The sequence below is a fragment of the Phaethon aethereus genome (genome assembly GCF_964289735.1).
Source record: "Phaethon aethereus genome assembly, chromosome: 8".
NCBI classification, from domain to species: domain Eukaryota; kingdom Metazoa; phylum Chordata; class Aves; order Phaethontiformes; family Phaethontidae; genus Phaethon; species Phaethon aethereus.
The window spans coordinates 7,077,837-7,094,340 of NC_138584.1; the positions used below are offsets into that span (position 1 = coordinate 7,077,837).

At 40.8% G+C, this 16,504-nt stretch overlaps 1 protein-coding gene across 1 annotated transcript; it reads right to left on the reverse strand.

The window, feature by feature from the left end:
- Window positions 1-6,449, reverse strand: SELE (selectin E; the record flags this gene model as incomplete). The annotated part of the gene is made up of 12 exons (XM_082002924.1): window positions 1-58; window positions 169-190; window positions 660-767; window positions 1,773-1,958; window positions 2,241-2,426; window positions 2,534-2,719; window positions 3,273-3,458; window positions 3,566-3,751; window positions 4,414-4,599; window positions 4,730-4,837; window positions 5,605-5,991; window positions 6,413-6,449. 12 exons carry the CDS (start codon window positions 6,447-6,449, stop codon window positions 1-3), a joined length of 1,836 nt encoding a protein of 611 aa, XP_081859050.1.
- Between the last annotated feature and the right edge of the window lie 10,055 nt (window positions 6,450-16,504).

Consider the following 16,504-nt stretch of genomic DNA (forward strand, 5'->3'; position numbering starts at 1 on the left):
TTAGACATTCTGGATGGCACTTTGGAAACTACCTTTGATGGTTAGGCTCTGGCAGCTACTATAAAAAAACAGAAATGAAAAAGTACTTTAATGACAACTGGTTTATATCAAATGGATTTTAGCAAAATTATTGCAGTGTTTTTCATGCCAGTCTGAGACACAACTTACCTGGAAGGAGTAAATTTCTTTGCTGCAAGAAGAATAAGAAAAGGTATTAGCGTTTCAAGATGAAAGCCCCTTCACGCAAACTTTTGCTTCTACTAAAAACCCCTCTCATTTCTGAGTATCTGATAAAAAGCCATTATATCTAGCAACAAATCTTTCAGACAGTTATTACTGTGTTGTCATTAGCCCCATCTCAAATTCCCATTCACCATCCCTGGCAGTAATTACTGGTAAATAAAATGCTGCTTTTTTTCTTCAATTCTTGTTTTCTAAACATTTGAGGTTTTTCTATTTTTTATTTTTAAATGTTCATTCAAAATCCAACCATGGCATGTGTGCAGGCTTCTTGAAAATAATTTTGGCATTTGTTTCAGTGTGGGGATTTTTACTTCTTCAAAAAGCAAGGTATTGGGGCTTGGGGGGCAGGAGGGATTCTCCACTGAAAAGTTTTCAGTAAGGTAAATAAAACCAGTGGATCCAGTCCAATTGCTCACCTTTTCTTCGGAAATGTCTTGCAAGCCAAAGGAGGAATGATGCTGTGGACAACAGAGAGGCACTTGTGGCTGCTATGCCCACAGACACATAGCTGACTTGTTCAGAAGCTGAAAGAATGACAAAGTTTCAGTGAGATCAAGACGCATGTGAGGCTTCTGAAGCCCTCTCTATTTCTTCCTTTTCCTTGTGCTCTTTAAGAGTAACCAGAATTTCAGTTTGTAACCCATAAGTTTTCTCTTGCTGAGACAGGACACATCCTGTACACAAGGTAAAAAGCTGCATAATAAAAATTATACCACCCATTGCCAAAGCAATGGCAAGGCAACAAGATAGCTATACCAGGGTCTGCCTAACCTCCAGCCTCATGTGACAATTTGTGCTCATCTTTTATTTTTCGTGTTTCAATTCATATTTTAATTCCCACTGTGCTGTATTCCTCTTTGAGCAATCCCTTTGAGATCAATTAAATTATCTAAATTCTAGATAATTCTAGAAGGATCTAAATTCTCCTCAAATAAAGTGGAGGAGCTTTTAGGGCCTCAAGCAAAAGCATTTCAGGCAGGCCAAGTGTGCTCCCACTGAGGACAGCGATAGAGCTCTTACAGCCTTGAATGGAAAGGCAAGGCTGAGACTTCTGTCCTGTAAAATTACAGCCTTTGACAGAAAACATCTGTGAGGTCTTTTGGCTGAGGAGTTCACCTAAAACTACCACGCCAAATTAACAAATCTATAAACTTTTCCACTGAGAAACAGGCTTATGAATGCAGATTTCCCCACAAGGTTCTGTTTCTCTAGAAAAGCTTTTTTCTTTATTCATATGGAAAAAGCTCAACATGAGAAATATTTTAATTAAAAATAAATAAAACAATCTGAAATCAGGTTGCAGCTTTTGTTTTTGGATAAGAAATCAGCATTTTTCATCAAGACTTTTTAGGAATTTTCCCCTCTTCTATTTTCAAAAAACATGCCAAGAGATTTTGTTGGACTTTTTAATTCATGGACTTCACTAGAAGTTCTAGCTCACTGGTTGTTGTTACCTCCTCCACCCTTCCATACCTCACTTGACTAGAAACACCGTGCCATCTCTCTGTGGCTAGTCACAGGTAAAATACCTTCACATGTGGGCAGACTGGAACTCCAGTTTCCTGAATTACTGCACTCAAGAACATGAGAACCACTGAGCCTCCATCCTTCCAGACAGCTGAAGTGGCAGGCTGTGTTGTACGTGAAGTTCCCAGCACCATGTGAGCAATCCATAGAGCCTTTCTCAGGAGAGCTCAGTGCTTCACACTGTACAACTGAAATACAGAAAGAAATAGTTAAGAGTCATTAAGGACTTTCCTGTCTTTAGCCCTATTTTTTGCACTAGTAGATGTACACTGTATTTTCAAATTAATTTGACTTTGGGATGGGAGCAGTTCACAGGGCCATGAGCAGGCATTTCTAAAGCAGGGCATGTCACAGCTGAAAACATCAGACAGCACAGAGTTTAGTTTGGAGCCAGAACCCTATACGAATATGGATTTCAGTGTGTTGGCCAGTGACAGGAAAACTGTATTTGCCAACCCAGTAAGTTTTACCTTTGCATTTTGGTACTGGCTCTGACCACCGTCCCTGTGCCGTGCACTCAATGCTGGATGGGCCATCCAGAACATAGCCCTCACTGCAGTTGAAAGCACAATGCGAGCGATAGGCGAGATCTGCAGGAGCTTGGTCACAGGTCACAAAACCTTCTTCTGGCCAGGTTACAGCCTCGCACCTCACAGCTGCAACACGCAGATCACAACAGCAATCAGCACAGGTGCCTCAGGAATTCAACATGCCAATGCTGACAACCCCAAGTGCTCAGGTGAGCAGGGATCAGGAATGGTACCTGCACAGGATGGCTGCTGTCTGTCCCAGGCCCCAGAAGAGCCACACTGCAGTGTGGCTGGTCCTGCCAGGGCAAATCCTTCCTCACAGGTGAACTCGCAGGTGGTACCCCAGGTGAGCTCCAGAGAGAGATGGGAGCAGTTCACAGCACCATGAGCAGGAATTTCTAAGGCAGGACAGGTCACAGCTGAAAAGCATAAGTGACACAGCACAGATCTTAGCTTGGAGCAGGTCAAGATAAATACTCTTTTAGCTGACAAGAAGACACACAGTGCCCGGAGGTGTCCCCTACAGAGCTACAGTACTTCCTTTCAGATCTAGCAGTGTCTCAGGAAACGGAGATTTCAGCATGTTGCACAGCGTAGCCAGAACCCTTAAACATGCAAGCTACCCTGAGGCTGGCTCCATATTATACTCCACAAGTGAACTGTGTAAACAGACACTGGCTGCTATTTTGAGTGTAGGGAATAAAGAGTTCCTGTCAGAACACTCCACTTGAAAAGCCTGTTATCATACATGTTGGGGATGCAGTTCCTGAGTGTTGCTTGTCACCCTGCACTGCTATTTCCTCTTTAGTACAACAGGCTAAGTGATCCCCATCTTGAGATCTGCTTATAAAAGTGCTATAAACCAGCTGGGGATGACTGTTACTCCTTGACTACGCTTGAATGAGGAAGTCTCTTCAGACTATTTGAGCTACTTTAGCTTTAATTAACGATTTCCAACCCAGTAAGTTTTACCTTTGCATTTTGGTACTGGCTCTGACCACCGTCCCTGTGCCGTGCACTCAATGCTGGATGGGCCATCCAGAACATAGCCCTCACTGCAGTTGAAAGCACAATGCGAGCGATAGGCGAGATCTGCAGGAGCTTGGTCACAGGTCACAAAACCTTCTTCTGGCCAGGTTACAGCCTCGCACCTCACAGCTGCAACACGCAGATCACAACAGCAATCAGCACAGGTGCCTCAGGAATTCAACATGCCAATGCTGACAACCCCAAGTGCTCAGGTGAGCAGGGATCAGGAATGGTACCTGCACAGGATGGCTGCTGTCTGTCCCAGGCCCCAGAAGAGCCACACTGCAGTGTGGCTGGTCCTGCCAGGGCAAATCCTTCCTCACAGGTGAACTCGCAGGTGGTACCCCAGGTGAGCTCCAGAGAGAGATGGGAGCAGTTCACAGCACCATGAGCAGGAATTTCTAAGGCAGGACAGGTCACAGCTGAAAAGCATAAGAGACAGCACAGAGCTTAGCTTGGAACAAACCATAAAAAGTTGGTGGGTTTTTTTTTTTTCTTTCCTGAAACTTAGCAACATATACACTAAATGGAAGCAGCTTTAGAAAGGAGATCTACTATGCTGTCATTTCAGAAAGCATAGTGGTGGAGTGGAAAGATCTTAAAATATAAGACTGACTCTTTAAGGCAATGCTGTAAATTCATCTGCAGCTCACGACAGCAACTAGTTACAATCACAAATTTTCCCATTTTGACTGCTGCTTGGTGATGTTTGATGCTTTTATTTGCTTCAAACAGTAGCTTATTCTGAGCTGAACACCTCAAAAAATAATTTCTACAGTCAGGAGTGACTGACCTGTTGTGAGCAGTCTCACAGCTAGATCATCTCCATTCCCTGTTCCCCACTAAGAGGTGGAAAAGTCTTTCCCTATAAGAAAATCTAGACCAGGGCCACAACATTCATCCTGCCTTATTTCATCTCTTCAGGAACAGAGACCTGTGTGCTGCAATAAAATAGCACCTTCACCACATAATTACAAAGGAATAAGCCAGAACTTCAATTTGTACCTACTAACAGAGCATCACTGAAGTTTACAGAGCTCTGCACAATGCAGAAAGCTCATCTATCACTGCTTGAGAAGCTCACCTTTGCATGCTGCAAGGGGGGCAGACCAGACACCAGAAGAGGTGCAGTATACAGATTCCAATGCAGTCCATTCATAGCCTTCCTCACACTGAACTGTGCAGGACGAGTTGTAGCCAAAGTTCTCCAGTGGATGGTTGCACTCGAGGCTCCCATGATCAGGTTGCTTTAGTGGATCGCAACTCTCAACTTCAAAGAAACACAAGAAGGCACACAGTCAGTCTCATTGTCTGAGCAGGTAAATCAACAAGCCAGACAAACTGAACACCAGCTAGCATGAACATTGCCCTCGTTGAAAAGCAGGATGGAGTAATCTTACCAAATTCGCATTCAGGCCCATAGAATCCAGGGTTACAATGGCAGGTGTGATTGTTAATAGTCTCTATGCATTCTCCACGGCCACTGCAGAGTGATGGGTTGCAAGAAGCTGAAAAAAAATAATATAGCACATTATAAAAGAAACAGCAACGGCCACTAATGAAACCTGGCTGGGACTTTCGTTATCTTTCTGGCACTAAACAAGCACTTTGTATAGCAAAAGAAAAGCAAGGGGGCTGGTACATAAGATTACATTTCACAGAAGCATTTCAGAAGTCAACACCTTCAGCAGACTAGCTCACAGTGAAAGGATTCTACTGGATGGAAATTCCATGACTACTTGTTATCAGGTAGATATTACCAATATTTAAAATGCAAAAGGAACAATATAGTTTGGGGTAGGTAGAAATCTTCAACAGGTACATTCTTCATTAACTCACCACAGCTCTAATTTGGCCAGTATTTGACTTGGATTTTTTTTTTTGACCTAGCCTTAGCTACCTCTACACAAAGTGTCTAGCCTAACCCAGTGGTCTATAGTCAGCAGACAGATGCCTCCAAAAGGGCCATTCTTATTTAGCTGAGACACCCACTTGAGAGCAGGATGAAAGTCACCATCTGGAAGAGCCTGTTTCTCTCTGCTGATTATAGAGAAGGTCTGGTGATTTGCTTGTAAAAGATGTATAATATTCTGGGAGCTAAAAGGTAAGTGAGATCAATCTCACTCAGAACAAGAACAACCTCAGCCGTGTAAGGGTAAGTGTGCAAGTGCTTACAGGATCAGGAAGTTAGTATGTAAGACTAGGTTAGACAAATCATCCCACCCACATTTCATCTACACAGGGGCACACTAGAATGGCCTTTATCATACCATACCTGTGTAGCACAAGGCAACCTTCTTTTTCTCACACTGCTCGTCGTTCCATTTGCCATCATCCTTCCCTCTTTTGATGTAGATTTCAACACAGTCCTCGTTGTTTCCTTTGCCATTTGGTTCACCTGAAGCCCAGTTTTTTGCCTCTTCTGTCAGTTCTTTGTTAGTTCCAATCCAGGTCCATACCTCATTAATTTTTCTGATTCCAATCCAGTAGTAACCCGGATTGAAGGGTAAGAAGTTATTGAGATAGTTTATTTCCTCCTTATTCTGAATGGCAACCATGTTAGTATACCTCTTTTTGCACCACAGCTCTGCTTCCCTGTAGGTCATGTTTGTGTCTGAGTAATGATATGTCCAACAATTCACTCCCTGCAGTATTGTAAGTCCTAGAATGAAAAGATGTCAAAAAGTCGGTGTCTCACTTCTTCCCTCCCCTCTCTCTAGAACAGAATATATAAAGCTCTATAAATATTGCAAATTATCAATATCTGAAACTGCATTAAAAGTGGCGGCAATTATTTTATAAACAATTAACTGGCAAGCTTCAAAACAGGCATGTCAGCATCAAGAACAGGGACTTCAGCCTGTGAAATTATGTTTGATCACAGAAAGCTCTGCAGACTTCACAGCAAACTATAGGATCCAATTATGTATTTGATAGGCAAGCAGGGGAACATGCCATTGCAGCTAGAGATTTTTCTATGTGAACCCAGCCTGAAAAATTCTGTTTAATTCTGAGGTCAAACAGAACAGCCACACTAGTATTAGCCTGCAACTAGTTTTCTACACAGAGACATACACACTTACCATAAGCAAGAAGAGATAGGAACCACAAGCAAATCATGTTTTTGAGAGTTCTTCTGTATCTTGTAAGCAGATGGCTATGAAAGATCAAAGGAACACATCTGTAAAGAACAAATACTGACTTTTTACAATTCAATATAAAATACTGTCTATGCAATCTTTTATACATACTTTTTAACAATTATTCTACGGACTTAAGTAAGATTTCCATTTTTAGGAAATTACTCATTTTAAAACAGTTCTTAATATCAAGATAGTTTTAAATGTAAACAGCTTTTAAAGAACACCAACACAGAATTCCATCCGTCCAGTTTTCCTTTAGCTGAGCAATGAAACAGAATAACACACTCCATTTATACTCACGGGTTGCAGTTGTGGCGGCCAGGCAGCAAAAATCCTCTGTGATATTTCTCAGTGACTGCCTTCCGTTGCTAAGTTGCTGAATACAGACTTCAAGATTAAGTTCAGCTCCAAGTGTCTGGACTGTGTAATCCCCTGCCTTTACTACACCCTTTTATTCTCTCAACTGGCCTGTCCTCCACAAGAAGGGAAATTCCGTGTGGAAAAAAATTTCTAGGAAAATCCCAGGGTCTGGCCCTCCCACACATTAAGCCTGATGCTTCCCCCTGCCAAATCAACCCTCCCACAAAGACACACTGTGCTGACAAACTGCCAAGTGCTGCATTACATAGTTTTACTGACAGAAACACACAATTCCAGGATATCAGGAAGGAGCAGGACGGTTAATTTGAGTTAGTTGTATGAATAAGCAGATTCCAACTTAGCCCTAGCATAATGTTTTGTATCAAGGAGGTGCCGGTTCTTTTGGGATCTCAGTAAGAAAGGCACCGACACTCAAAGCTGGTTAACTAAGTTTGAGTAAAAGATGGAAACTGCAGCACTGGACAAGCCCTTCCTTGTGGATCACAGCGCACTGTGCAGAGTTCTCATTTGCAACAAGGTTTGCCAGCCCCAGGATTGATAGTACTCTTCTAGAGTCTTGCTCACAATACAGATTCATCAGTCACTCGTAGCAGTCAGGCTTGGAACGTGGACTTGGCTTTGAAGACTCCCTTGGACAATATGCTCCAATATCCTTACCTCAACAGAGTTACAATTCTTGGACAGGTGCATATAATATTTCAGGTGGACAAGACAATACACTACTCTCGTACTGAATTCATGCATGTTTATTGTGTATACACTGATAAATTATACTACTGCATAGAGCAGTCACATGGAGTCCATCATATGGAGACCCACGCCTGAGTAACCTCTTTGCTCTGGTGGGTTGGTAAGCAGTCATAGGCTATTCAGAGTGCACCTGGGTACATAAGAAGGCAGTACACATGAGGATCACTGACTCCTTACACAGCAGTCATCTGGCTGCACCACTCCACTCCATGATCCTCATGCACACCTTCACACATATGCCACTTCAGTGAGTAACTTGCCACGCTATGTACAGAAGTAGTTTTGGACAGTCACATTTAAGTATCCTTCTAGCCTCTGTTACAGGAGTAACAGTACACAAGTACTATTGAGTGCTATAAGTAGGGAATGGGCATCATGAGTAATAGACACATTAGCTCAGTTTTCAACCCTGTGCGACGACATGACACTAGAAGTTTGTTACAAAGTCCACATTCCCCAGCACTCCCAACCCTGCTCCATACAAAGTGGTATTATTCCCTTGTGCCCTGATCAGCCGTGTCATCCCATCCCTTGTTCCATGTCCGCTCAGGCACTTACTATGGAGGCTCCACCAGGCAGTCCAGTTGCCAAATTGATATTCCAGACAAAGATTCACCATTATGGCTGAGGTTTCGAGGCTTGACATTCAAAGGAGTCAACAAGGGTTTTCAGTGATAGGAGGACATAGGGTAGCATCTACTTCATACCTATAAAGCATAGTTATAGTCTATACAGTCCATGTTGGAGATCTTATTTTTAAGAGCCTTAGCCTGTCCTTATAGAACAAAAATCAGTGGCTCCTGAACTCAAAGCTAAGATCTCGGCTGGTATCAATTACCATTTTTTTCACAATACTTGTCAAGAACCTTAGTAAGTCTCTACCCATCAAAGGAATCCATCGCAGAAAAGAAAATAAAGAGTATATTCTAAAACAGCCACAATTACTATCAAACTATGAGAGGAGCAGCTGAGGGAACTGGGGTTGTTTAGTCTGGAGAAAAGGAGGCTGAGGGGAGACCTCATCGCTCTCTACAACTACCTGAAAGGGGGTTGTGGTGACGAGGGTGTTGGGTCTCTTCTCCCAACTAACTAGTGATAGGACAAGAGGAAATGGCCTCAAGTTGCACCAGGGAAGGTTTAGATTGGATATTAGGAAAAATTTCTTCACCGAGAGGGTGGTCAAGCATTGGAACTGGCTGCCCAGGAAGGTGGTGGAGTCACCATCTCTGGAAGTGTTCAAAAAACATGTGGATGTGGCGCTTCAGGACATGGTTTAGGGGTCACGGTGGTGCTGGATTAATGGTTGGACTTCATGATCTTGAAGGTCCTTTCCAACCTTAGTGATTCTGTGAGTTTCCTAGAAATTGCAACAAAGTCCTAGGAAGCAAGTCAAAGTCAGTTACTGAATAGAGTGAGGATTAAAAACAACATACTGAATATGTTGAGGGAACGCTTTCTAGCAGGTGTGAACTAGCAAAAATAGAAACACAAACCGTCAAGAAACTCTGGAAAGTTGAGGTTAACTCTTGGCTATGCCACAGACTCCTTTTGCAAGCCCAGGCCTGAGCCAGCGTTGCTCAGAACAACCAGACTCCCAGAGACTTCCAGGTAGCATCAGATCAGGACTGCTATTTCTTTAGCCTCAGCTGCTCATCTGTAAATTGGGAGTGAAAACATTTCCTGACTGCCAAACTTTCTCTGTCCATCATCTTCAGATTGTAAGCCCTCCTACAAAGGCTGGTATTTTTAATGCACCTGTACAGTACACCATGCAGCAGGGCCTAATTTCACAAGGGTTCTGTAAATGTTATCCTAATACAAACTAATAATAATGAGCATTGATAGGACAGCCTTTTTTTTCCCCCCCTTAAAACATTGATCAGCTGTTATAATTGCATACACAGAAGAATGAGACAACTCCAGGACAGTTTGTATCCTCTCTGGAGCCAGGAGGCAGAAAATCCTACACCTTTTCCTGGAGATTCACTTTTTCAAGTTGTTTTATGAGCTTCCTACTGGTAAGTGCTCATCCTTCTCCTGGCAGAAGTTCTTAAGCTGTGGGGGAAACTTCATCAGAATCGCTTTGCCACTGGAATCTCCGGAGGAAGGAAGAGAGCATTTCACAGTTTACAATAGTCTTCCTTCACAAGGGCCGTCTGAGACCTCTTGTCTGCAGCAGATAAAAAAAAACCACACAAAAAAACCAAAACACCAAAGCCTAAGAGCAACATGCCTGTTAAAAACTCCAGCCTAAAAAAAAAAAAAAAAAAGACTGCCTCTTTTTATTGGCAGCATTCCCTTATGCATCACTGACATGGGGCTCTCTTCGGTTTTTCCCAGGGAATTCTGCCATCCACCAATTATATTTTTATCTCTTATTAATATAATGGAAGATGAATATAAATGCAACATGTGCTACAAGAATAGACATAGTTCCTTAAAAATTAATCCAATTCTCTGACAGAAAAACAGGAGACTGAATCTACATAGAGTCCAATTTTGAGAAATGCTGAACACTTCTTGTTCCTACACACTCCAGACCTTCACTCCCACAAGTGAAAGCCCAGCTTTTTACCAGTGAATGCGAATACTCCAGATCACTTTAGGATTAGCTAACAGAAACTATTCCAGTTAGAAGGTTTGATAGCCCAGTATGGGACACAAAAGGTAAGAAAAGGCTATATAAACTCTTTAGGAGTCAGAATACCAAAAACCAGTTAGGTTTGCTATTTAAAGGAGGACAGCAATTGAGGACATGTCAAATGTAATTTCTTTCTATACACAGAGAAGTTAACAGATACTCACTGCAATAGCATTGTGCATTGGGAAAAGAGGACAGGTCAGACTATGGAAAGACTGGAGTGAACACTGTTTTGGTTAGTTACAGCCAATGAAGTTACTGTTTAAGGATCCAAACCCTCAGTAATTACCTTTGAGAGTATGGGAAAAGGTGTCAGAAGGCTGATGAAAAGAAATATTGCCTCTCTGTACCTCAATAAGGAAGATCAAGGTGATTAGAAGCCAGGCCTTCCACATGAGCACCTAGAAAAGATACTAGAACCATACTGAAAAATTTTTAAAGAAAACAATTGAAAAAATCAGCAGAAGGCTACTAAGCTGTCAAGAACAGCTGACATTGATATGATTGATTTGTTCTTGGCAGATCAATCTAGTTTGTACTTCAAGGCCAAGTGAGTAACAAAGAAACAATAGTGCACTATAGTTTGCTATAATTAAGACTTCTAACAGTGTCGCATGAGACATTCCTATAAGCAAACAAGTGAAATAGCACTTAGCTGAAATCACCATCAAATGAGCATGCAAGAGATATAACCACTACTCAAAGGGCAGGTTTTCAAAGATCTCCATCAGTCTGAGAGGACTATACAAATGAGCCCTGCAAGGGCTTATCCTGAACTAACTTGAACTAATGTAAGTTGGATGGCAAATTACATCTAAAATGCTTAGAAAATTTGCAATGACACCAGGCTTTGAGCAATTGCAAGAATTCCAGAGGACCAATGTAGGACTCTCAGATTTTAGTAAGTTAGAAATGTGCTCAAAAAGAGATGAGGACAAATCAATAGAAACAAGCACAATGGTCTTCATCTAAAAAAACCCACAAAACACAGAAACAAACTGGGAAACTGCTGGCTAGGCAGAAGCACTGTAGAAAAGGATCTAGGAGTCATAGCAGATCACAAATCCAATATGGGTTCATGATTTGTCATTTTTAAAAATAGGAGGTGATGTTCTGATATGTATTAAAAGGAATGTTTGATTTAAGACAAAATTTGCAATTACTCCATCCAGTCTGCCATTGCCAAATCTCATCTGGTGTACTGCACCGAATCTTAAGTATCACACTTTTAGAAAGCTACAGGCTGACAAAAGACAATCAAATCCTGAGCAACACAGTCAATACATTATTTAGAATGAGATCAAAGTTTTATTCTCTTTCGGAAAAGAAACTAGGACCATCTCATACAATCTTCATACCCTGCACTATTTTCATAACAAAACCAAAATTTTTAAGATTTACTGATTTTATTTCTTATGAACAACCTCATTTTGTTTCCTTCCCTGAAAACGTACATGAACACTTGTCTGACTTGCAAGGAGATTGTAAGTGACCTAATCTTCCAAACTATCAGCTCACCATAGATCACAGTTCAAGTAACACATGCTCAGAAAATATGGCATATGTGCAAACACACAAGACATTTAACTGTTTTATTCCCACCCCACTGTAGAAAAGGATAACAGAGGAAAGAAATCTATTCAGTCTTCTAAAACCTAAAAGTATTTTAGAATACGTAAGAGGCATGTGATGAACAATTCTTTATGTCCACTTGGTGCATAACAAGTAGTGGTTGGATTGATTTGCAGTGACCAAGTTTTAAAGGATTTTTTTCTAAATAAGGAGGCCATGAAATGCTAGAACAGGAGTTTTGTAGATTCTAGCTTCCTGCTGGAGATTTAAAAGTCTTGGTTTGAGCAACATTTGTCAATATCTTTATCAGTAGCTTATGAAAATGGGATGCGGTGGGAAATTATTTTAGATTATCTAAAAATCTGTGTTGAACTTGCTGAAATCACAAAAATAAGACAAATACAGGATATGGTGGGATCCTAGGTAACCAGAACATACATATGTATAGAGAGACAGATTCATTTTCCATGTCTTTTTTAAAGAATGGTTTTTTACCTACATTATAAGATTACATCTGCATTTACATATTTCTAAGTATTCCTTTGTAAACATTTTAACAATTCTTTTATACCAACCGACAAGAACAGATAGAAGAATCTGAGTACCCCAGTTCCATTTCTCTTCTAGGAGCTGTATTTGTCATTCCTAAATTAAAACACTTCATACGTATTTATGTCAAAATAGTTTGTATAACAGATATTTATCCCATGGCAAAGAGTTGTAAAACTACTTCAAATTTTGAAGTCATGGAAAAAATTCCAGCTTTACCCACAGTAACACTCAGTAGAAGAGGAAGAGTTTTAGCTAGCCTTGAGGGGAAGAAGAGTTCTGGTGCCAGTAGTGAAGGTGTTTCCTGTTTGGAGACGAGCTTGAAAAACTAATTCTTTAAAAATTCAGAGACAAAAGGTCTAAGGCTCAAGTCCCACCCCCCCCCCCCAAGGTCTAGATGGGAAGAAAAGATAATTTCCAATAACATACTCATCACTCAGCTTCTTTTTCTCATTAAGTGTGAATAAGGTAGGCAATACAACTGCTACAAAGACACTGGAATTTCTCAGGCTGCCTAAGACAGTCTCCACTCTGTCTGGAGCGAAATCCCAGGAGCCAGAAAATCTTATCTCTACTTCTCATTTCGGGAACTCTGATGTGACTCATACTGCTCAATGTCCTCCAAGCAGGCCAAAATACACATTCAAGAATCTAACCTGAGGCCAGGGATCACTTGCACTGGCAAGGTGTGATTCAGTGCATTGAAACATGAAACAGAAAAAAGCAGCAGAGGAAACAACTCACACCTTGAGTTAAGACAAAAAGGGCTGGTCTTAACATTGCATACTTGGTTGCCTGCAGTTGCAGGTGGAACTGATCCCATGCAGAACTTGATTATTTCCAATTCTAGTGTTGGAAAATTATGGCAGAGAAGCTCTTAGCGCCTTGCCACCCTTCATGCACATGTAAGAAAGAATAACTATAACACCCATGTATAGACCCAGCAGTGTTGATTTTAGTGACCACGTCTGTTCCATAGTCCCATACATACTCTCAGCAGGTGAGATGTCCCAGATGTGACACAGATGGGGATGCTGGCTCTTCTGAGGAAGAGAACAGTTACAGCTTTTGCAAATGAGAGTGAGAGGAAGTTTCAGGACTGGGAGTTCAAATAGATGGTTTGTTCTGCAAAAGTGGTCACTGAGAAATGGTTTTTTGTTTGCAAATCCTTTGCATAGCTTCTGCCTATCTCTGTTCCCAGAAAACAGTTTTGACTTATCAGATAGCATGTCAATTATCAGTAGCACTAGAGTGCTGACATGACCTTCCATTCTCCATTTGCAGTATTATGAGGGAGAGACTACAAAAAAGGATGAAGAGGGCAGTAGCTTCACTTCCTTACTAGTAGATCTCACCACTAGTTTATGAACTCCAAGCTTCAGGTCTGTTCTTTTCAGTGCTTAAGTCAGTGTAAGGTAAATAATTTTTATACCTCAATGGACACAGTATTAAATGTGTTTGAGTGCATAACTCAAGCAATATTCAACCACAAATTTTTAATCATTAAATACAGCACCTTATAACTTCAATATTGTAATTTCTCAGGTTTCTCCACATGTTTTCAGCCCAAATTGCCCAAACCAGGAGCCATACTGCTTTAGGAAGGAATGTCCACGAGGCAGGTTTCAGAGAAGGCCAGTACAGCTATTTTAGTCTTTTTTTTTTTTTTTTACTGGGAAACAAGCAGTACACAAACTCTCCAGGTGTTATCCGCAGCAGATCATAAACTAGAGCACCACATTTTTGAAGGATCTATTAGTTTTGTTTCCTGTATTTAAAAGGTGCTTTGGGTGATATTGAACTCTGCATTTAAGGCCAAGCCCCAGAGACTGTCATCACTGTCTGATGTCATTTCTAAAACCAAGCAGCAGAAAGGTTCATCACCAAAGCTACCGGCATTCTGTGGAATGAGATCTCATCACCTGGTACTTGCAATCTTCAAAGCAGAAAACCAAAGTACAAGGAACAAATGCACAGCACTGAGCAGTAAAACCTGATCCACTAACAGCCAAAAGCATATCATTCATACTTCTCATGGCTCTTCTCAGTCAGTAAACCATAAGAGAACAGAAGCTCTTGAATGAAGTACTCTTTCAGGAATATTCTAGCCACTCCACCATGAGTTTGCAACAACCATAACATCCATTAATTACTCCAAGAAAGAAGTTTATTCCTATCAGCTGGATAAGAAATTGCTTTCTAGGATAGGCATGTTTAACATAAGATCATTAGTGGAGAGTACTTCAACTGATGCATATACAAGAACAAAGAAATTAATCATTAACATTGAAAGCAATGGCATCAAATTGCTCAATTTTATCGTCTCCTGGACAAAAAACAGCACCAGAAGGCTTTTTAAAATTCCAGTTACCTGATGTCAAGATCATTAGGACTTTCCTTATCCGCTGGACCTGAAAACAATACTTTTAACTTTCCAGTGAAGATTTTGCTCTTCCACCACTTCTAGATTTCTTGACTCATCAGGAAAGGAGAGTCTGTCACCTACCCTGAAATTGCTGCACTTTCATATTTGAGCCTAAAAAGCAATCAAAAAAGTAATTTTTCCCAAATGTTAAGCTTGTACCACCCCCCCGTTGATAATACTTCACCAAAAAGGTTATCAAGCACTGGGACAGGCTGCCCAGGGAAGTGGCAGAGTCACCATCTCTGGGGGTATTTAAAAGATATGCAGACATGGCACTTAGGGACATGGTTTGGTTTGGTTTATAGTTGGACTTGGTGATCTTAAGGGTCTCTTCCAATCTAAATGATTGATTCTGTGATTCTATATTTATCCTTCCTGGGGCATACGAGCTGGGTTTTTTCCTCTCATTTATCAATAGGCATTTACTCATCTTTTGTAGTTACACACAATTGCAATCAGTAGCAGAGTCTGGTTATTTAGACCACAGAAGTAATAGTCATCTAGGATTACTTTCGTAATAGGTATTGCATCAGCAGGAAGTAAAAGGATTGTCATTTATAATCTATAAAATAGTACTGGGCTACCATGCAACATTCTTATTTGAAGCAGTTAAGAGTTCAGTTTATTTTTACTTCTTCTAAGCAACAAAATCCCCATGATGTTAGATTGGGTACATAAACTACAGAGGAGAAGCCACCCTACTGTCAAAGCAGAATGAAAGATCCAGATTTATGCCTACTTGAAGATAAGTAAGTTCGAAGTGCAGTTGCTCTGTACCGTCTAGAGTCAAAGACAGACAAAAGTTTATCTAAAGGTTAAGTCAAAGGAGATCCATTCTTTATGTATTAACAAAAAAAGAGAGCAAATACATTTGCTTAGATTTGCTTAAAGCAATGGGAAAAGAATTCAGAACAAAATTGACAGTATTTTAATTTGTCATCTCTTATTCAGGTTGTGCAATTAGCTACTAAATAAACAAAATAAGAGTTAAACCACCAACTCGATGGGTTTGCTTCTATGCTTTAAGGAAGGATTCAATTTTTTTTCCCCTGAAATAAACTATGTACATGCCATTTTAAAGGCATTTCCCTCACTTACTAGGGTATGTAATTTAGTAATATGGAGTAAGAAGAATACTTTCCTATGTATACCAAACAGTACTCCCCGACCTTGGCACTCACTGAATGCCAGCATTTGGGAAAGCAGCTCTTCATTCTTTTGCTCTGCATACAATGGTCCTTCTCCCAGGGCAGAATTATTGCTATAGCTAAACCAGCCCACAGACACAAATATTAGTAGATTACCATAAGAAATAAAAATAATATACTTTTTTCCTTCAATCTATATCCAGATTTCTGCAAGACTTCATACAATTATATTCCCCATCTATCTTTTCTTTTTCATTCTGATTTTTACCTAGGGAACTGCACTCCCAACACCGTGACTAAGAAGGGACACACAGTTCCCTCATATCTCTGCTCCATGAATGTAAATGCATCTTGAAGAACAGCAGCTGCAGCTGAAAGGCCCTTATATTCAGGATGTCATATATCCCACATAAATTAACTCTGATCAGTTAAACAACTCATTCACACTGTTCATCTCTACAGACCACAAAGTAACAGCTGGGACTCTGGAATCACCACCTGCACACCAAGCTTTCGTCATGCCCCCAGCATATGCTGTAAGGCATGGACACTAAGGGCCGGGAAGG